Source organism: Denticeps clupeoides, chromosome 2 (assembly GCF_900700375.1).
Source record: "Denticeps clupeoides chromosome 2, fDenClu1.1, whole genome shotgun sequence".
Lineage (NCBI taxonomy): Eukaryota > Metazoa > Chordata > Actinopteri > Clupeiformes > Denticipitidae > Denticeps > Denticeps clupeoides.
This window is the reverse complement of record NC_041708.1, coordinates 8,787,034-8,809,732: the sequence shown is the minus strand read 5'-3', so window position 1 is coordinate 8,809,732 and position 22,699 is coordinate 8,787,034. Positions and strand designations below refer to the sequence as shown.

Genomic DNA, 22,699 nt, shown 5'->3' with positions numbered 1-22,699 from the left:
ACTCAATGTAGGCTTTCATGTGTCTTGCACTGAGGAGGGGCTTCCTTCGGGCCACTCTGCCATTAAGGCCTGGCTGGTGGAGGGCTGCAATGATGGTGGACTTTCTACAACTTTCTCCCCATCTCCCGACTGCATCTGTCTTATATAGACAGGGGTGTGGCTTTCCTAATCAAGTCCAATCAGTAGAATCACAGCTGGACTCAAATGAAGGTGTAGAACCATCTCAAGGATGATCAGAAGAAATGGACACCACCTGAGCTAAATATATGAACAAAGAGTCTGAATACTTAGGACCATGTGATATCTCAGTCTTTCTTTTTTAATAAATCTGCGAAAATGTCCAAAATTCTGTGTTTTTCTGTCAATATAGGGTGCTGTGTGTACACTAATGAGGATGATTTTAGCAAATGGCTGCAATATAACAAAGAGTGAAAAATTTAAGGGGGTCTGAATACTTTCCGTACCCACTGTAATTAAAAACAAAGCACAGTTTAATTTGTAGAACACAATCAACCCAAATCACTCCACGTTCCTCCATAAACCACATGCAGTGGTGGGTAGTCCATTTAGCCCAATAAAATGCCCCATGGCCAGTACCCAGAAGTTTGCCGAGGTGCGGGACTTGCCTGGAAGGACTATTGTCAGTTGTGGCGCCTCTTTCATGAAACAACTGAAACCCGATCGTCTGATCTGTAGACAGTAAATATGTGGTATAGTCACTGGTTGGTTTGAGTTGCACAATTCCTGGATTAACCCTGGATGACAGCACTTCCTGGAAGTCATACCTGCATGATGTTAAAAGTTTGTCTCGTGTTTCACTTGTGTGCTGTTAACACACAAACACAAACCACAACATGCCAGCACAGGAAACAGAAACAGTAGTCCCTACTGTCATGTGTTCAAATACCAAAGTAACGTTTTCAACCCCTTACTGAAGATAATTCATTTGGAAATAATTCATATTAAATTCAGTTTTGTTTCCATTATGGATCAAAATAAAAGGTTTTGAATTAACACAATTATTAATGAGCATTACACATAACATGCATTATCTAATGTTGAATGAGATATTATGATATTAGTTCATGGAACAAAGGAATATTTATGGACCAATTATATTCAATTATGTCATATTGCATAATTTTAACCAAATTGTCATTCTGCAGCCAGTGGATCCATGGTGCAGATGGTTTGGATTGGAACCAGTTTAAGAACCCTTTTCATGTCAGTGGTTGTCATGGTAGCATCAAATACCGATGCAATAAAATATTTGTGATCTGTTCTGCAGTTGTTCTATGTCTTTATTCACTTTCAAGCTCTTGTTTTGGATGAAGTATAGGTGATAGATGCTGAAAGATGTGAATTTTCAGTTTTCCCAGTCAACCCCTGTCCTTGACTGAGAAAAAAGAAAAGAGGAGAAGTTTGGGAAGAGATGCGAGTGTCTCCCACACAGAGCAGCCGGCATCAGAGGATGAAACACAGCAAAATGAGGAGGCGGAAGCAGATGGAGTAAGGCCTTACTGTCCAAACCCACTGAAACATGGGAACAGAGAACACACATACAAACACAGCCCTGTAAAAGAACACACACACACACACACACCTATTTAAATATTTTTTCCCGTTATACACCACTATTCAAAAGTTTGAACACACCTATTCTTTTGAGACTATGACAAGAGGCGATTCTTAAGAATTCAAGGAAAACAATGTGTTTTTCTTGAATCAGATTCTGCAGAGTTGTCTATTTTTTACCTTTGGGACTCCTTAACATGAGTGACTAGTGTTCGACTCTGTAAGGACTGTTGGAGGCGCTTAACACTGTGAAATGTCATCCCAGGAATTCACTTTTTTAAAATATTTTACTTTTAATTCATGACAAAACCTCACATCTCTTATTTAAGTGCTCAGAAACCTCAGTTGGAGGATCCAGAAATGAATTGGTCTGTCAAAGCTTTTGAATGGTAGTGTATATAATTAATTCCTAAGATGATCGTGCTTATCATTATCACCCTGGAATGAAAGACATTTTCCTTGCATAATTAGACTTGAACAAACAAAATGTTCCGTTAAGGAGAAGTAAACACTTCCATGCTGTTCGAGGAATGTTTGAAATGAGGAATTTTAACACTGAGAGGTCGTGCTTAGAATCCATATAAAATGTCTTCTTTCTTTTTTTCTCCAATTTCTATCAGAAAATTCACTGTGACCTGCTCAGCCAATCACAGCCCACCTCCAGCGAGGATGCCGACCCTCACAACGAAGCTCCAGCATCCGAAGGGTCAGCCGGGCCTCTCCATCCCTGCCCGGATTCAGGGCACAGAGAGATTAGGGGCATTCTGAAGAAGAGCCGCTCCACCAGCGTGGATGCCGACTCCTCTGATGAGAAGAGAGTGACCCCAAATGACCCCTCTGATAACACCGTGGAAGAGGAGAGGGCAGCGAGCAGGAGCTTGCAGAGGGAAGACAGCTGCTCCAGTGATGCCCCCATCAGCCTGTCTTCCCATCCGTCCGTGGAGAAGACCTCATCCCTGTCTCTGTCAGAGGACGGGGACGATCTGGACACCAGCTTGTACGGCATCCGGTAGGGTGTCCGATATGCTGCTTTGTTGATTTACCCTCATTTCAAATATGGAAGAACATTACAACACTACCAAGTCTGAGAATCGGTTTAGTTTTCACACAGATGTAGATTAAAATGCAAGTCTGGAAGAACCTACATCATTACATTTACATTTACATCATACAAAACAGTTCACACAATGCATTTAACCACTCAGTACACACAATATTAACCCAAATGCGACATACTGTAAATCTTTTCTCATTTCCTCATTCAGAAGAAAATCTTTCACATAGCCACACTCTGTGCAGTAAATTATAATTACAATGTCACATAATCCATAACTTGCAAGCCTGCTTTGCAAAAAAAGCGGTTACGATGAGTGAGTCAGCGATCTATAACAACAGACCGTGGCTGTTGTTTTGCTATTTCAAACCCACTTTGCTTCTTTCTCTCTGCAGACTTCCTGATTTAAAGTGTGGAGAAGAGGAGTGGAGAGGAAAGCAGCCGAAGACGAACCCTGGTGAGGTGGTGCAGACGTCGCTGGCCGATCGTTACAGTCAACTGCAGGACTCGGAGAATGCCTGGAAGAAAAAGGTGAACATGCACTCCCTTCACATGAGGGTGACCTCGTGCAGTAATAATCAGTTTGTTTGAATACCCGTGAAAGTGAAAATGAAGTGATTGTCACTGCAAAACACAGCACAGCACACAGTGATACAACAAAATGTGTCTCTGCTTTTAACCATCACCCATGACAGGTGCCCGGGGAGCAGTGTGTGGGGACGGTGCTTTGCTCAGTGGCACATCTGAGTGTCTACAGCTCAGGTTTTCTCAACTTGATGGGCTTGTGCCTGTGCAAAACTTAACACTATTAAGACTTTTTAGCTTAGTCAACACAGGATGCATTTTTTGGGTCTGCAGCATTGGGTCTTATACCATTCCTTGTTTGGTGAGATTTGGTTGAGCTGATCAAACAGCTCGGTGAATGAAAGTAAATCATGTTGAAGTATGACTGTGTTCAATAAATAATCAACCTAGGCAATTGCTTGCTCCCTTGTTACTGTAAATATTTCCAGAGACCCACTGGGCCCTGTATGTTGGATTATGAGCAGAGACCAGGGAGGCTGATTCAGGGTGGCTTAACAAGTACTTATGGGCTTTATGTGCACATACAGAAACACACAAATTAATAAGCACATCATAAATGTCATATTATATATTAATCAATGCTAAACTAATCAATGCTAAAATGTAGTTTTGCTATTTAGATCTAAGCATTGTGTAAAAACAAGGTCAAAATGACTTATGGGTCAAATACGCTCTAATCCCAAGAAAAAAGTGAAGTGACACTTCAGCAAAACTGCATCCAAACCATCTGTGGATTTCCACCCTTAAGCTGTGGAGTGAGGTCACCCCCTCTGAATCTGTCTGGGCACCCCGAGCATTTTCCCAAATGTCTGTGGCTGAACACTGTCGTCATGTGATCAGCGACCACTTTGAGGGAGATGTGTTCACAGTTTGCTCCCCATAAATCTTGGGATGCTGCTGGAGTCGGCATGCTTTGTGCTTTTAATATCACAGAAGACTGAGTGGAGACACTCTGGACAGTCTTTGCTTATGAGTGGCGGTTATTTACAACTGTTACATGATTAATAGAGCACAAATTTCCAAAATTTACTGTTTATTACTGCCAGAAACACTATTTTTTACAGAGTGAATCCTCCCATCTAACTAATACCAAGTTTTAAACATGGGTATCAAACATTTTATATGTCACGCTCTATAGTCATCATAACCCACTATAGATGTAGAGGCAGGTGTAAATGTACTTTTCCAGGTTTTAATTTTGACAATTAGCAACATTTTTAAGCTGCGCAAAATGCAAGTTTATCAGTGCATGTGACTTTAAAACTTTAGCCTAAAGAAACAATACAGTAGCATAAGTAGACTATTGTCTATGTATATACAGTTTGCATAAATAAGCTTTTTTCAATATTTTTTAATGTCTCAGTAGTGCTTCAGTCAGATCAAAATCTTTCCACAGCAGTCAAGTAAATTACACACACACACACACACACACACACACACACACACACCACACACCACACACAGAGAGAGAGAGAGAGAGAGAGAGAGAGAGAGAGAGAGAGAGAGAGAGAGAGAGAGAGAAGAGAGAGAGAGAGAGAGAGAGAGAGAGAGAGAGAGAGAGAGAGAGAGAGAGAGAGGGAGGGAGTTTGTACTTGGAACAACATTTCAATTGTGTTCATCCAATAATTTAGTTTCTGCTTTTCTGTTTTTAATTCCTGAGAGGCATACCTTTGGTAGGAGACATAGATTTGTGAAGAATGCAGACTCACACACACACACAAGCTACATAGGATGGCACAACCTTTTTTTTTACAGCTGCTTTGTGTTAGTAACGCCTCTGTCTGAGGCTTTATGGCTGTCATGTGACAGGCCTGTCTTCACCAGTTTGGAGGAGAAACGGAGGGACACACACACACATGTGCACACGCACGCACACACACACACACACACACACACACATACATAGGCACATTTTCTGAGGGTGGCTGGCACATTTAACCCATCAGCAAATGTCTGTGAAATTTCAATTACACCACTGCACTGCTGTGTCTGTGTGAGAATGAGGGAGTGAGGGGGGAATTCATGTCAACAGAGTCCCCCTTAAATCTGGTTTAAATCCCCCCTGCCCAACATCCCAAAACTAGAGGGGGTCTTAAAACACATTTTCCGCCTTCGCACTCATCTAGAAAGCTGACCCAGCGAGTCTGTTTCTCACAGGCACTCTCTCCCATCATATACACACACACACAAACACACACACAGACGTGTGGAAAGATCTTAACATGAAGGGAGAAGAAATTTAATCTTTTTGGGGAGGCTAATCGGTTATCATAACAATGAGCTCATCACCGACACCCTCCTGTTACAGGAATGGCTTCACTGTACTGGGCCTGAAAGCACACACACACACATACACACACACATTACTTGTGCAAGAAATTGCACACTTTTTATTCTAAAAGTCTAGCCTTCATATTCTTGGTGTAATTAACATAATTATTCGAAATTAACCTACGATCATTAAAAATACTGAAAGTCCCATTTCTTAAAAGTATTTGCATTTGTATTGTTGGTACTTTGTTGAGTAGGACTGACTTGTTGACCCTTTTGAATTATTTTTTAGATGCAATAGTCTGTAACATCATACTATGCTCATACTTTACACATTCTATATAACTCCATGTGTGTTCATTCATAGTTTTGATGCCTTCAGTGAGAATCTACCAATGTAAATGGTCATGAAAATAAAGAAAACACATTGAGTGAGAAGGTGTGTCCAAACTTTTGGCCTGTACTGCACCTTCATCTGTTCTAAAACCTGCATACAGGAGAACAAACAAATAACTACACAAAATGTTCCTTTATTCCTCTGCTGATGTTTCTATGTTTGTTTCTCTTCTCTAGCCTCTTTCAGGGTTTCCTTCTCATCCTCCTTTGCTTTGCTCTGCTCTGCTTTTTCTGCAATCAGGACCCTGTCCCCTCCTCTTCTCCTAACCATCTAGTCTAGTCTCTGTAAGGCAGGTGAGTGTTCTGTTGTGTTTTAGACCTTTGTTCTAATTTGTTCTAATCTACACACTTTCACCCTTCCATCTTCTGTGTTGCTGTTCTGCAAGTCTCTTCAACTCCTACTTGCATCCCTTTTCCCATCTTCACTTCCTTGCTTGTCTTTTACCATTTGACATGTTTTCGCTTGTTTGCAGCGTGGCTGTGGGCCATGTTGGCCGTCCTCCAGCCGCTTTTCGGTGACTCTGCTCTCTGAATGTTGAGAGGCCGCAGTGTGTTGAATGGAGTATTGTTTGAGTTTAGAAAGCTTGACTTCCTGTGAAGCGTTTGCCCTGCAGGTCCTGTCTGCACATGACACGCCCCTTTCGAAAGGTCTGTGTGTGTGTGTGTGTGTGTGTGTGTGTGTGTGTGTGTGTGTGTGTGTGTGTGTGTGTGACAGTATAGAGAGAGACAACATGTAAAACCTGCCATTTGTGCCCACTGAACTAAGAACATTTGACCACCAGTTAACACGTCTGTTTTTATTTAAGTTGGGCATATCACATCACAGGTGTCCCTGTGATGTGATCCAGATGTTGAGGGACCCTTGAGCAGGGGACATTTTTGGCAGTAATGAAATCTCTCTTCCTACCTAGTCTGCCCGGCATCCCTAGCACTCCAGCTGCTCTCAGGCCACAATAATAAATTCCCGTTATTCCGTTCGGGCCACGTGTACGAAGCCGCTGAGTCATTATTTAGGCATGGCTGCTCTCCTGTCATTCATCATTACGTTATTCAGCGATGAGTCTCAAAACTGAGGCCCAACTTGAGTTATGGCCTCTGTGTTATTTTAGGGATTTTGTCCGGAGCATTTTTATTTCGGAGCTCGTTTCCCTCTTTTAGCTTTTTTCACGATGATATACCTTAAACTTTTGAGTTTAACGTTAACAATTTGAGAGAATATTTCTATTTAAACCATTTCTAAACATTTTCCTCACTCACACATTTTCAAGAACTGCTTAATCAGCTTAAATTGCAATTGCTTATTGCAATTGAAAACGTGAGCTCAGTTGTTGTCACTCGTGAGCCAAGATGGTGAATTCCTTCTACTGCAATTTGTAATGGAGAGTCAGCATTCAGAAATGTACAATGGAAAGCCCATTGCTGCACGAAAGATGAACGCTTTAGTTTTTGGCTTGTGGGAAAGAACCTAGTAAATTGAGCCAAGACAATGGAATCAGTCACTCTAATATTATTTTTGATAATACAATCACAAATCACAAGGATTGTGTTCCATGTGGCATGGGTTATTATGATAGTATTTCATAAATGACATGACTGTTCATGGCTACTTGTTAACTATACAAGTACAAAATAAAAAGTATGTTTAAATCCATTGTTTATACTTGCAACGATATTAAATATTAAAAATTGCATGCATGATTGTTTACCATTAGACGGAAACTCAACCTCGTCTAGGGAAACCCCACATTTTTGAAGACTCTTGTTTGGTTCACTAGGACCCAATCTGTAGATACCGTTTAGGTAACAACTCAGAACAAAACCTTTTTTTCAGTTTTTGTTTTTCTATATAATTATTGAAGATAGAAAGTTTCCTCCAAATATTTTATGAGTAGTTTTTCAGAAGTTTTCAGTTTGCGTTGGAAGATCTTTAATGACCCAGCTGTTTTGGGTTGTTCTGGGTAAGGTAGATAGAGAGTTGATTATAGATGCTATGTTATAGGATTTTTGAAAGAAAAGGTAGGTGTCACGCCGGCAAGCTGAGGGGTTTGGTAGCGCATAGGCAATACATTCTGGAAAGGGATTTTATTATGAAGACAATAAATAAATACAAATAATCAAAAACAGGGAATAAAGGGGAATCAACTTAAACAAACCCGCAGGCCTGTGGCATTTGCCAGAACTCAAAATACATACACAGTTGCAAGGTCACTAGAATGTCGCCGCTCCCGAAGGGGCGGAAATCCCCGGCTTTTAAATGCTGTCCGGATTGGGCCACAGGTGATGAGTCCAGGTGCCTATAATTGGAGATATCAAAGGGTTTGTTCATGGAATTCTTAGGAATTGGGATTATTCTAGCCTTTTTGAAGGCTGTTGGGACAAGACCAGATGTTATGGACTTATTAAAGATGAATGTGATGAAAGGGAAGAGGTCATCGATTGGGATCGATTGAAGCACTGTCAAAGGAATTGGATCCAGCCACAGGGGCACACCTGGCACAGGGGCATTTGTTCTCGACATACTGAAACGTCTGCACCTTTTATTTTATAATATCTACTTCAGCAATATCTTTAAAATATCCCATTAGTTTGCCCTCAAACTCTTGAGGAGATAGCTGCCACTCAGCATCCTTCTTCTACTTAATCTTAGCTCACCATGTCACTTCTGTTACTTGTTTACTCAATATTTGAGTAGTTTTGGGGCCTGTGGCTAAGCACTTCATTATGGCTTTTATCCGCTCTTGCTGACAAGTTAACATTCTGCTGATGAGTTGTAGATCCGAGAGTACAGTAGTTACACAGGGAGTTCCACAAGGCTCAGTTTTGAGGCCAATTTGTTTCTCCGTTTTCTCTTCTATTCCTTGCAGGTAACCATGGTTAACAGAGAAAGAACAATGATTTCAAGCATCACCCTCATTTTAAAGCATCAAGTCTGCTATTGTAACTCAGTCAGCATGACAAAATCATCTCCAGCCTTGTGCTCATCAACATTCTCACTTGTGTTAATGAGAGGATCACTGAAATGATCTCAGCAGGTCCTTTTGGGGCAGGGCTGAAATGCAATGTAAAATTTTTGGGGGGATTAAGTTCATTTTTATGGCAAAGAGGGACATTGCTCACTTATCTGCTCACTCTTATTAACATTCTGGAGTATATGCAAATAGCCACAATAAAAACAGACATTGCAAACTATAACTAACCAGTATTTATATCATTTAGCCATTATATAGTCATTTCTTACCTGTCCTGGACATGTCATCAGACTTTGTTGTTTTCTCCTATGTCCACTACTTAGAAAGCTTCTGCAGATGTCGAGACAAAAATGTCCCTGTCGGATCGAATGAAGATCCTCCAGGAGAAAGAGGAACAGTGGAAAATGAAAGGAAAGGGAGCATCAAACGATTCCACACAGTTCTCTGTAGCCGGACGCATGGCCAAGAGAGGTAGGACACTACCTCTCCATGTTTGCTCTGACACTTTACTTCTCAGTGACGCGATCATAATGACTCATTATCTTAATTTTTTTTTCCTCCATAAGGCCTTGTCTCACCCATCTCAGCTAGAGATGAATTGCCAATTATCCAGAAGAAAGCTAGTGCAGCAACACCAGTCAAACCACTGGAGGGTGAGTTGTCACTTTAAGATTTAAAGTTTAGTAAGAAAAAAAAGAAATCTGACTTCTACACGGAAAAGGTTTGATTATTTTGTTCTGGGTTTAATCCATAGTACTCTTAAGTAATTGGATTCCACTTCTTATCATCTGTGGGTGGCCTCAGTGCTGTTTCTCTTTCCCAACAGAGATCGCGAGTCGCCCTGATGTCGAGGTCGAGGGAGATAAGCGGCTGGACAAACTGGAGTCTTTCTTGGGCAAGCTGCACAGCAAAGGTTGGACAGTGAAAGAGTTCACAGTTCACATGTGTGGTTGCAGTTTACTTTATCAGTCCCATGACCCAGATTTGTTGCAGAACTTTGTCATTTATCTTCACTTTTTCCCTGAAACCGATATTGTGAACCCTTAAGGTTCTTTAAAACATTCATATAAATGCACGGGCTAGTCACCAACAAAAACAGAATTTTTATATATATATATATAAATATATATATTTTTTTTATATTTTTTAAAATATTGCTCTTTCATCCATCCAACAAACCACAAGTGTGATGAAATTAATATTTCCATTAAAGTCTGCCCAGTTACAATAGATGGCCACCTGGTTTGGTTTGGTCGTCTGGATTTCTGCAAAGCGACGTCTAAATGTGGCGTCAGCGTCATACAAAAAATTTTAAAGGATCTCTGCCTACAGGCACAGGTCACAATCAGACCTCCACCATCCAGGTAACGGAGGAAACTGAGAAGGAGGTGATGACCTTGGACGACGACGAGACCTTCGGTCGTTTCTACAGCTTTGTGTCTCCGGTCACTGTCATCTCCAGTGCTGAGCACCATTCTGTTCACCACGACTTCAACGTCATCGGCTCAGACACCCCACGGTAAGCACATTCATTCCTTTTTTTCCCCGACTTCCTTTCATCTTCATCGCTCATCCATCAGTGCATTTAAGTCTACTCATGTTCCTGTTCCTCCGTTTAAGGCTGACATCAGCCATAGCAGAACACAAACGGGCCATTCGTCCTGCCCGGAACACAAAGGCGTCTCCAAACCCTCTCCGGGCTCTTGCTGCACGCAGAGACCTACGGCAGGCCTACACAGAACAGAGGCTCAATGTGGCTACTGTGGAAACCAAGAGGATACAAGTGGAGAGAAGTGAGGCTCAATGTTGTGAACAGATGCATTTAGATATTTCAGAGATTTACGTGTGAAATTATGGAGCTAAACTAGCACCGCCCAAATATGAACGGCGAAGACGCAGTAATAACCGTGACCCGTGTCTGTGTGGTTTCCCTCTGGACACAGTGGCAAAGCACTCAAACCTGGCAGATGTTGCACTGGCAGGCCTGGCCAGCAAGGAGAACTTCCGGAAAGTGAGCCTGCGTAGCGTCAAATCCACCGAGGTGGTGACCAATAACAGCGCGGTCCCCTTCCACAAGCTCATGCTCATCCTTATCAAAGGTCAGCAGTAGTTAAGGGGTTAAAGGTGTGGTTGGTCTCATCATCAGGATGGTTCTATACGGTTCCATGGTTTGGGTGCAATTTTGAATTATTGGGAATTGTTTACATAACTAAATTCAAATGAGCCAGACTTCCTCGTGTACTAGCCCCGGAAACGTAGGTGAGCTTTGGCCGTCTGACGGTTTGCAAACGTGTGCGCAGGACGCAGACATGTCCAGGTGCGTTTGGTGGAGCCGACTGCACGCTCTTTGAACAGTGGGGACTGCTTCCTGCTCGTAACGGCCAAACACTGCTTCCTGTGGTGTGGCGAGTTTGCCAACGTCATCGAGAAAGCCAAGGTAAGGCCACTGAGCAATTTTTAATGTTTCGTTTTAAATAAACCACAATGTCATCTTAACAAAAGGGCTGTTAAAAACACGTAAATTACAAAAATAGCTAAATGAATATTTGTTCTATGTATTATGTATATATTTTTTATGCAATCTTGGAACATTAGCTTTCGTCTTGACTTTTCCTTACATCACACTTAGTATTTAATCATTGAGAAGATGTGCGAAAGATGATGTGTTTGTGTGTGAATATCAGGGCTCAGAGATGGCTCAGTATGTTCAGGCCAAACGTGACCTCGGCTGTAAAGCCTCCCAAGTCACTCTGCTGGAGGAGGGAATCAACACCGACAGCCGCTCAGCCAAAGAATTCTGGAATCTTCTCGGGGGCAAGACAGAGTACAGCGGTAGGAGGTGTACACCCTCATTGTGTGTCATGTTCTTCTGTGTGCATGTGTGCATATGTATGTGTGTATCTGTTCCAGGTGCCGGAGACCCTAAGGAGGATGAGCTGTATGAGACTGGGGTGGTGGAGTCTAATGGTGTGTACAGATTGGTGGAAGAGAAGCTGGTGCCCCATGAACAAGCCTGGGCTTCCATCCCCAGTGTCTCACTACTCAACTCCAGAGAGGTTAGATCCATTTCATGGCAAAATAAATTTGCCACAATACAGTTCATTTACACAAGGCAAGAATGTGCATAGAAAATGATGCACATGATTTTGTATTAAATAACAACAACAACATTTGTTTCTTAAATAGCCCAAAATCAAATACAGTATGTCTCAATGGGCTTTGACAGGCCCCACACTTGACCCTTCTGCACACAAGGAAAAACTCCACACAAAACAAAACTCTAGGAGAGAGAAAAAAAGAAAGGAAGAAACCTTGGGAAGGAGTGATACAGAGAGGGACCCCCTTCCAGGGTAGAGTGAGCTTGCAAATTTATTTGCAAAAAAATAAGTCCTACAGTTGTAGGGTTGGAGAAGACCAGAGTGTAGTCCAGTGTCATGGTCTACATTACGGGTCCATTATGATGTTACTGGTCCATTTGAAGATCCCTGAAGCTGTAGTTGTTACGGTGGTGGTGGCTGTGGTGACCCTCTGGTTCATTTCATGCTGAGTCATCGTTTAGCAGTTGCCAGGAACCAGGATTTATCTGGTGGTCTTTTCACTGGAGTCTGCCGGTGGTATGGGTGCTTGATTCTGTGTCTCGGAGAAAACAAACAGAAGCAGCAGCAGACGGTGGCACTGTACTGAAATATGTGGTTATAGTGGTATATTGGTGCTACAGTGGCCTGGTACCCTAACTAGAACAGCCTAACTAGGGTGAATTTAACACTGTCTAACAGGGGGACTGTGTGATAAACTGGACTTTATAATTGACACTGTGTCAAAGTGAAGTGAAATGAGTGTCTGGGACTTTAACAAAAGGCTAGAGAAAATAGATATTAATTTTGTATTAAATAAGTGATATCTGTGGTATGATCACTTTCAGATTTCATTCATTCGATGCAAGGAAATTATAAAATAGTGGTGACATAGTTTCGCTATACTGTGTATCACAATGACAGAAACAATGACTTTCACACAAGTAGATTGCACATTGTGATGCTTTTATAGATTTGAACTGCATTATGTGATTATTTGTGTTGCTTATTGCAGCATTCCTATGCTCATTTAAAAACCTGGATAAGTCATGGAATTTGAAGAAGAGAAGTTTTGCAATACAAAATAAGCATATAAAGTTGGAAAAGTAATTACCACACTAATGATTGACACACTAATGTATAACGAAGTACGTTGTTCCCGTAAGACTGAGCGAGATACATTTTTTTTAATTTTCAATGCAACGTTTAAAACTTCAGAGAAGACATGCTCATGAATATTTGCTTTAGAGTAATTGAAAAGCCATGGTAATTCTTTTCTAATAATGTGTAAGAAGCCTGTTGGTGGCTTTCTGTTGAGCCCTGTTTTCTAGCATGCATCATGACTTTCCAAGTCATATGATCATACATTTATTACATACATACATACATTTAAGAAATAGAATAAGCGCTTAGTCCTTTACTCGGGGTTGCGGCTGCTGGAGCCCACCCCAGGACACATCCACAGTGTGGGTAAATTTGAACAGAGCAAAACAAAAGTCGCAGTCGTAATTGGTCGCAGAAAATAGAACATAATGAAAAAATGAAGGTACAACATTGACTACTTTATATAGAAATAACGTAAATACAATATACATCTTCGTATACAAATAAAATTTATCTAAATAATAACAAAAAAATTTTCCATTTAATATTTTGAATTTGTTCATTTCAGTTATTTTAATGTGCATTATGATACAACATGAGCTGTGAGACAGCAGTGTCATGTAGAGCTGCTTCCAAATGTTCAGGGGAGCTTTTATCCTTTTCAGGGGAAGCCGTAGGCTTAAAACCACATGTGTCTATCTGTCCTCCTACCTCCTGCAGGTCCTCGTGTTTGACTTCGGCGCTGAGGTGTACGTGTGGCACGGGAAGGATGTGCCCCTGAGTGACAGGAAGGTGGCTGTGCAGCTTGCCAAACAGCTTTGGGGCGGGGCCTACGATTATACCAATTGCGGTGTCCACCCCTTTGATCCCTCCTCAGCCAATGTAGACCTCCCCCGGTGAGTTTGAATTTGATTGCCTCTGGCCCTGATTGAGTTGCTCCTGGTTATGAAATAACTAATAACTATATTATCATGTATGAACGCAACTCTTACTAAGAGAACAGTGGAGTTTAGTGTGTAATGTTTTATTAATTTATTTAAAAAATTTTCTAATTCACAGAATAATAAAAAGCTAAATTGGATCTAAAAGGTTTCACTTAGAGATATTTAAGCTTTCTGTTTTTCCATAATATTTGTGATTTAGAAAATGTACAGAGCATGGAGCACTGCTTCCCTCTAGTGTCCAGATTAAAAGTGATAGAAATTATGTGTTTTGCTACACTACACACACATTTTTTTATTATTTATTTTGCAATTTTAGATATTTTTATGAACTATTATAATACAGGCTTGTGTGTGTGTCTGTGTGCGTGTGTGTGACATCAGACAAGGAGAGGGTCGGCCCAGTTGGGCTTTGTTTGGCCGGCTTTCTGAGCACAACGAAACAGCACTGTTCAGAGAGAAGTTTCTAGACTGGTCCGAAAGAAAAGTTGCAAAAGAAGATACTGCAGTGGACGAAATCAAGGTGCAAAAATGCCACCATGTGATATACAAACAATATTTAGACTAATATTGTGTTATATCATATATGTATCATATATTCTAGTTTTGGTAGAGGATGAGTGGAGAACTCTGTTTTTTCCTCAGGCTCATACTCCGGTACCCACCTCACCACGTGAGTCCTCGGACCTTCGGCCATGTGATGTCACCACTCTGATGGAAGAGGGGGGGGCACCAGTAAAGACCGTTCTGGAGGGTGTGGACGTTCAGCGCGGCTACGGCTTAATCAGCGGCGATGACGGCCGGCGGGCGGAGCTGGCCACTGTAGCTGTGGATGCGTGGCACATTCGGGAGTTTGACGACTTTGAGATCCCGGCCGAGAGTGTAGGCCAGCTGCACGAGGGCGACACATACGTCATCCGATGGAAGTATTCCATCACCAGTGTAGGTGAGAGAGTTGTAATCTGATCTTCTGTGACCTTGCGAAGGGCAGTGGTGGCCTAGCGGTTAAGGAAGTAGCCCCGTAATCATAAGGTTGCCGGTTAAAAATCCCGATCCGCCAAGGTGCCACTGAGCAAAGCACCGTCACCACACACTGCTCCCCGGGTGCCTGTCATGGCTTCCCACTCACTCAGGGTGATGGGTTAAATGCAGAGGACAAATTTCACTGTGTGCATCGTGTGCTGTGCTGCTGTGTATCACATGTGACAATCACTTCACTTTATTTATTATTTAAAACCTTAAATTCTTCCCACACTACCAGACCATTTTTCAAATTCTGCTCAGATGTTGGACATTTTGTTAACCATAATACAATTAAGATGAAATTAAGCTGAAATGGTGCAGTCCAACTCCCTCTTCATATGCAGCAAAATCTCCTCGACGTAGATTTGTTTCGTTCATGTTCACTTATTTGGAGCTCTGGGGTGGGAAATCTTCACAAAGATCTTCTCATGTTTGTGCTCATGTGCAGTGGGGAAGAGACAGAAACCTGGCGAGCTGAGCAGCGCCGGTCCAGGCAGAGAGCGCACAGCCTGTTTCTTCTGGCAGGGGCGTCATTCGAGCGCCAGTGGGCGGGGCACATCCGCTTTAATGACCGTGGAGCTGGGCAGCCATCGAGGGTCACAGGTACATTTCAGACGTACAGACTGGGCTGGTTTTAAAGATACGGACATGATGCAATACCGGTAGATGGCACCAAATACAATATTTGGAGCCGGTGATACAATATTGGTAGATACAATAGTTGGGCCTTTGATGCAAGACGGGTAGATGGCACAGAATCCTATAGTTTGGACCTGTGATCCAATACCAATAGACGGCAACAAATACAGTATTTGGGGCCTGTCATGCAAGACTGGTAGGTGGCACAAAACACAGTATTTTGATTAAATAGTCTCGTAAAAAGGGGGCGTTGTCTTATGTTCTGGCCAGTATCGTGTGGTGGTAAAGCATGCAAATTTCACTTCCAGAACGTGTCATGTTGATTGATTGCACCTCTGGATGTATTGATCATGCTGCCGCATGTTTGCTCTGTGGATTATGTCGGTTGCGGAGTGGCCCTGTTTTTGCTTGTTGGTCTGCAGGTGCTGGTTGCTCAGGGAAAGGAGCCTGCCTGCTTCCTGCAGCTCTTCCAGGGGGGGCTGACCATCCACCGTGGCAGCAGGGAGGACTGCGGCAGCAATACAGGTACAAACACTCACAAACACTTACGTTTGTTTGAGGAGCAGATGCAATTAGACTAATCTTTATGTAATAGTACATGCATCATAGCTGCAGTGTAATGTTTTTGCGTGTGTTGCAGGGGGCTGGCGTTTGTTCTGTGTGAGGGGTGAAGCTGCAGTAGAGGCGTACCTCGTGGAGGTGGAGTGCTCCTGCGCCAGCCTGCGCTCTCGTGCCAGTCTCGTGCTGCTGGGGGCTCACGTCGGGCAGCTTTATCTGTGGCATGGCTGCAAGGCCCACCCCGGGGCCCGGGAGGTGGGCAAAAGAGCAGTGAAGCACCTCACCGAGACGTGAGTACCAGGAGTGAGTTCCATCTGACAGACAGACAGACAGACAGACAGACAGACAGACAGACAGACAGACAGACTGATTGATTGATTGATTGATTGATTGATTGATTGATTGTATATATACACAGCCAGAATTGTACTACAGCTTTACTGTTAAGAGGCTCCATTGTGAATGAATGGTGAAAGTTAAATTGGTTATAATTGAATGGTTCCTGTGAGGCTACTATCAAGGGTGGTAGTAGCCTAGTGGGTTAACACACTCGCCTATGAACCAGAAGACCCAGGTTCAAATCCCACTTACTACCATTGTGTCCCTGAGCAAGACACTTAACCCTGAGTGTCTCCAGGGGGGGACTGTCCCTGTAACTACTGATTGGCTCTGGATAAGGGCGTCTGATAAATGCTGTAAATGTAAATCACACATTTGTTTCACTGGGCAGTCCAAACTTCCTGTCAGGACCATTCATTTTTGGGGATTACCTTCTGTTTCAGTTGTGAGCTTCCCACAATGCTCCTTTCTCTTCACACAGTGGACTGAAAGACTATAAAACTGTATACTTTTTTGCAGTTCAGTTGTAAATGGCATTGGGTTAATTCAGATGTGATATAGATGCCAATACTAATATTTTACTGTCTGTTTGCCTGATTAAAATTATTTTGTTGTTTAAGGTTATTTATGTTTTAATTCAAACAGTGCAGTTTTACTATCAATTCTCCCCTTTGTGACACAGGCATATATTCTTTTGAACCAGTATAAAATTAATAAGGCACAACAGATGAAATATAGACCACAGAAATCAACATCTCAGCCGATACTAATGTGGCTGATGTACTGATGCGTTCCAAATATATAGACAAGATGATTCAAATGAAAAGATTGCATTTCTGTGCCTCAGGTGCCCTCCTGAATTCGGCTTGAACAGCAACAGCTCCGTGAAGGTGCAGGAAGTGGACGAAGGCGCCGAGCCAAAAGAGTTCTGGAGAGTGTTGGGTCAGCAGGAGCGGAAAGCTTATGACTGCATGCTGCAAGGTACAGAGATTGTCCCTCCCTGTCCCCAACCCACCCATTTCACTCCACTCACAGCAGCAGCGTCGAGTCGCAGCACAGATGAGGTCACCTCGTGTCCAATTATCACCTGATTTACGAAGGGCTCTGCTAATCGTGGCGCTAATGAGATGGGTCTCATCCGCTAATCATATTTCATTTTTCAGAGAAGAGTATAAGGGAGAACACCGACCAATCAAATAATTTTCAAGGCCATACTGATAAACCTGGCGTTCAGAAATTCATCCGAAGTTCATTTTTCATAATTGAATTAGAAGCCGTGTAACCAGCGTTCACTCCATCGTAGCTCTGCATCTGCCAATATTTTAGAGCTTAACCAGAATATATAATAGTGTCTGAATTGTTGATGATCAGACATTAACAGTGTTTGGGGTATGAAACGGACTGAAAGGGGTTAATACCTGACTGATTGTGAAAATAAATGTTCTTACTTAAATTTGAACACTGGGTAATATAGAGAAATACAGAATCATTTTACATTTATGGGGGGAAAATTTCACTGTCTTATAAACTTTATTTAAATACCTTAGGGACCTTCTCCAAACCTTTCTGCTGGTTATGAGATTTTTTTTTCTTTTTAGAGCTTACATTTCCAATCCGACATTTGTACATTTGTGCCTGAACCTTGCTTGATGGGGGGTTGAATGTATTGGCACTGGCCAGTGTCTCAATCCTAAGACACGACTACCGTCAAGCAAATGATTTCATGTGGGTGCGGGGTGAAGAAGCTGAGATCTTGTTAAACAGGCATTAGGAAGTCCTACGCTGATGTGGTGTGTGTCCTGCAGACCCGGGCAAATACAGCTTCACACCGCGTCTGTTCCGGCTTAGCGCCAGCGCCGGCAGCTTTGTGGGCGAGGAGCAGTTCGGTCCCGCCCGTGTGACTGGAGCGGTCATGGCCATGCCGTTCCTGCAAGAGAACCTCTACTCCGTCCCGCAGCCAGGTATGGCCACACTCAGTTAGGTACGAATTTAAAAGAAAGTGAAGTGATTGTCATTGTGAAACGCTGTAGCACAGCACCGTGACACAACGAAATGCGTTTTCTGCATTTAACACATCGCCCTTGGTGAGCAGTGGGCAGCCATGAAAGGCGCCCCGGGGTGCAGTGTGTGGGGACGGTACTTTGCTCAGTTCAGTAGCCCCTCTCTGGCACCATGGCAACCGTCCATGTCCGTTCCCAACCACTGAAATGACCCCTCTCCTAAACGCCGCTCACATTGTTTCTGTCTCTCCCTTCCCTTCTCCAGCCCTGTTTCTCCTGGATAACAAGCTGGAAGTGTACCTGTGGCAGGGTGCTCAGCCGGAGGATACTGAGTGCACCGGCTCCGCCAAGATCCGCTGGGACATGGAGAGGAAATGCGCCATGGAGACCGTGCTGCAGTACTGCAGAGGTCAGGGGTCAACAAAGGAAAAATGCAGAAATGCGCTAGTCCTTAAAATGTCTTTCACAGACACCTTGTGTACTGTACAGTGGGACACTATGGTAAAATCTTGGCATCACATTATATCATATTAAATTATTATCATATTACATTAATCTCTGTGTAAGGCAATTTAATAATCAGTATACTGGATACTAGACAAATTGTCACTGCATAGCAATCAATTGCTGGATCGATTTATTGTCCCACCCCTGCATCTGTCATATTCTGCATGGAGAGTCCTGCTCTCCGGAAGTATCTAACAGCAGTGTTATTGCAGGAGTTTAAAGCACAGAATGCTGTTAGGCTTGGCTTTATTTTTATAGTTACCTGTTTTTTACTTCCAGTTCAGTGGAATACCCAATACACACGTTTTTATCTGATTAAACTGTAGCCATTAGTATTTTATTAAATATGCTCATGCACTAGCTTACCTGGTGTCCCCTTACCAACAGGGGGAGCAGTTTGACCAGTTGTCAGGGCGAAACCTGTTTAAAAGACAGACACGGCGCTTGTTTTTTCTCCCTCAGAGAAGAATTCCCGACGGCCACCTCAGTCGTACCTGATCCTGGCTGGCGTAGAGCCGCTCACATTCACCAACATCTTCCCGTACTGGGAGAGCCATCCCAGCATTACGGTGCAGGTACATCAACATTAGCAGCAATATCCAAATATTGTTAACGTTTCAGTCATCATTGATCACGAAAGGTCCAATTTCTTCACTCATTTTACATTTACATTTATTTTCTTTTCTTTTGTAAAGAACCAATACCATTTGGACAGATGCCCTGATATAATGTTACACAAGTCTTTTTAGAGTCTCTTCAGGTTCTCTGGTTTCCTTCAGTTCCTTTGTATTATTTGGTACTCATTCCATTTTTAATGCATCCTAGACATTATCGATGAATGAGTGACAGGAATGGCTGTGTGTGTGAAGACAATGCCAAAATGTACAATATACTCAATATGGGTCGTTTCTTAGATCTTCAGACCTATTAAGGTGTCTTTTACAAATCAGTTCCACGTTCAGTTTCCAAGTAAACCCATGGGTAAAGGACTGGTTTTCAATACAAAGCCCAAACCCAAATTTGTTGTCCTGTTGTCCTTCAATACAAAGCCCAAACCCAAATTTGTTGTGAGTATTGGGTTTTTTCTAACCATAGAAAATTTCAATAAGTAATTCTGGTTAAACTAGTTTAACCCCTTAACATCTTTACAAAACATCCCAGGTAGTGAATAAAATTACAGAAGAACTGTCTTTGGTTCTGATTCTGGTTGTTTTAAAGGGTTAGATGTGTTGGGCCATGTTCCATATTTGTACATTAACAAATGTACATTTTCATGCTATAAATGTGTGTGTGTGTGTGTGTGTGTGTGTGTGCCCACAGGCTGAGGGAGCTCGCAATAAAATCATCCTGGTAGAGGATGCTCTGTCTCAGCTCAGTAAGAACCAGTTCTCCCTGGAGGAGCTCACTTCCAAACCACTGCCCGAGGGTGTCGACCCACTTCATCTAGAGGTCTACCTGTCCGATCAGGACTTCCAGGTAACGACTTTAGACGAGATTGCTCTGTCACACTGTCAAACAGGCCCTATTACAGACCTGCGTTACACAAGCCTCAGCCTCGTCTCCAAGCCAGAAATTAGTCTGAGGTGTTCAGGCCCATTCTGACCCGAGTCGGAACCAATTAAAATGCTGATATTTTCGTCCCATCTGGTTCAGGTCAGGATGCAGACCTGCAGTTATGAAACTATTAAAAAATAGGGGAAAAGCCAGAGTTCTGCCTAAGGGGAACAAAGGACTGGGTACAAGATGCGCAGGTTCATTAGTGTCTTATCCGTTGACAGCAACTGTTAACATTCTTCCACATGAATGGAGGACTTTTTTCATTGCCTAATTGTCTGAAAATGGAGGAAACTTTGAAACAGTTTAATCAGCATCAGAGGCCAAACAAACAGCCAAATAAATGAGTGAAACTGCAGGCAGGGACGGCTATTGTCAGATAAAAGGCATTTATCAGTGTTACTAACTGCCTTTGTCACCCTGTGTATGTCTGGATTTCAGTGCGTTTTGGAGATGACGCGGGAAGAGTTCAGCTCCCTCCCACACTGGAAGCAGCTCAACCTGAAAAAGAGCAAAGGCCTTTTTTAAATCCATCTGGAACACTTTATTGTATATTCGTCACTGCTTGTGGTTGAAGAGGAGCAACATTATTTTTTTCCTATAATATAACTTACATTTTAATGTAAAACAAATGTACAGCCTCAGTATTTTTATATTAATCTGCCTTTTGGAAAGTTGCATACATACAGCTATGCTATAAATATATGTATTATTATGATTATTTTTTATTTACTCTGCCTTTGTGAAACTGTGATAAAAGGGGGAAACTGCCTGTAAAAGTGCATTAAATGTTACGTTGTTTCCTCTCTCCATACCTGGTGTGGCACCGAGGCTGCCAGTCCAATGAACTGCCTCCGTGAACGTAAACTGCATATTCATTCTTCTGTTTTAATACCGAACACATTGTTTACAGCTTATAAGGCTTCTAAACACTGCGATAGTATTACATTTTATCCTGTTCTTACTGTTAATTACTGTTTTTTTTTGGACTAAATAAATAAGCAATATTATATGAAATTTGCTAAATCTGCAGTTACTTTGAGCATATCTGAATGTATAAAGAATGGAAGGGGATGGGATGCATGTCACTAGTTGCACAATGGGCACTGTATTAAAGATTAATCAATGACCTGAAAGAAAATCATGCAGAAAAGGGAAATGGTGTGCATGTGGGCTGTGATTGGATTTTAATTTTTTTATTTGACAAAATGACAAAATAATAACACACCAGCAAAAGGGGTAGTTAGTTTCTCTTGTTCAAGATAGTTTCTTTCTTGTAGTTCTTTCTTTCTTTCTAGGTATGTAAATCCTGGGGATGGCTTCAAATGTAGACTAGGAAACCAACTCCATGTTTTACACGTAGTGCTGCACCTAGCAGCACTTATAAAATAGGGTCTGTAATCTTTCTTTAACTTTCTAGGCAGATTTTCCACCAAATCCAAGGACCCATCATGGCATTAAGACATGACATAGAGCTCAAGATTAATTACTGTTGCAGAGCTGAGAATGGCATAATGAGTATTGGTAGTAGGCTTTATGGAATTTTCAAGTATGGTAAAATATTAATAATACCGTACTGAGGTCTTCATTGCCTTGCTGATGACTCAGGTATACTTGAGTCAAGGCCTTGATGTTTTTTCAAATTCAGAAGCTTTCAAGGCCCTGTGGGAAATCTGATCAGATATCGGAAATATTTAGGAATACCTTCTGCAATGAAAAATTGTTCAATGTAGCATGTGCTTGCATTGTTGCTAAGTAATGTTTTTCCATGATCATCCAGAAAGATAGCATGCTGTAGAATATCCCTGAGGGAATGTGAGGTAAGAACAGCCTGTTTAAAAACTACATTTATGTCTTTATTTGCTCTATTTGTTGGGCCCCCATTTAAGTTATTCAAGTGAATTGGACCCTTAAGGCATTAAGTTTCAAGTTTTGTGTCACTTTTATGTTCTCTCGCTTTGGAGATTTCCCCAAGGTGAGGCACTTTATCAATTATGTCCGGATTTTTTTCCTGATGCTTTCTATAATAGAAACTAAATGAATTGCCTCTGGCTGAGAAAATATATTTGTTCAAATAAAGTAAAGTAGGTCTGTGTCTTTAATGTGGGTA

The 22,699-nt window shown here is 42.1% G+C and overlaps 1 protein-coding gene across 2 annotated transcripts in view; it reads left to right on the top strand.

The window, feature by feature from the left end:
- svild (supervillin d) overlaps positions 1-21,606 on the top strand; it is a 41,068-nt gene extending 19,462 nt beyond the window's left edge. For both annotated transcript variants that reach the window (XM_028966116.1, XM_028966121.1), the window contains exons 6-29: positions 1,371-1,509; positions 2,196-2,584; positions 3,025-3,160; positions 9,174-9,321; positions 9,417-9,503; positions 9,677-9,763; positions 10,183-10,369; positions 10,471-10,643; positions 10,794-10,949; positions 11,151-11,287; positions 11,535-11,682; positions 11,761-11,906; positions 13,749-13,924; positions 14,354-14,492; positions 14,615-14,915; positions 15,441-15,595; positions 16,054-16,156; positions 16,272-16,479; positions 17,376-17,509; positions 18,334-18,489; positions 18,794-18,937; positions 19,498-19,610; positions 20,356-20,511; positions 21,031-21,606. In XM_028966116.1, coding sequence (XP_028821949.1) covers positions 1,371-1,509; positions 2,196-2,584; positions 3,025-3,160; positions 9,174-9,321; positions 9,417-9,503; positions 9,677-9,763; positions 10,183-10,369; positions 10,471-10,643; positions 10,794-10,949; positions 11,151-11,287; positions 11,535-11,682; positions 11,761-11,906; positions 13,749-13,924; positions 14,354-14,492; positions 14,615-14,915; positions 15,441-15,595; positions 16,054-16,156; positions 16,272-16,479; positions 17,376-17,509; positions 18,334-18,489; positions 18,794-18,937; positions 19,498-19,610; positions 20,356-20,511; positions 21,031-21,117 — 3,805 coding nt within the window. In that variant the 3' untranslated portion in view covers positions 21,118-21,606. The remainder of the gene's footprint in view (positions 1-1,370; positions 1,510-2,195; positions 2,585-3,024; positions 3,161-9,173; positions 9,322-9,416; positions 9,504-9,676; positions 9,764-10,182; positions 10,370-10,470; positions 10,644-10,793; positions 10,950-11,150; positions 11,288-11,534; positions 11,683-11,760; positions 11,907-13,748; positions 13,925-14,353; positions 14,493-14,614; positions 14,916-15,440; positions 15,596-16,053; positions 16,157-16,271; positions 16,480-17,375; positions 17,510-18,333; positions 18,490-18,793; positions 18,938-19,497; positions 19,611-20,355; positions 20,512-21,030) is intronic.
- The last annotated feature ends 1,093 nt before the right edge of the window (positions 21,607-22,699 follow it).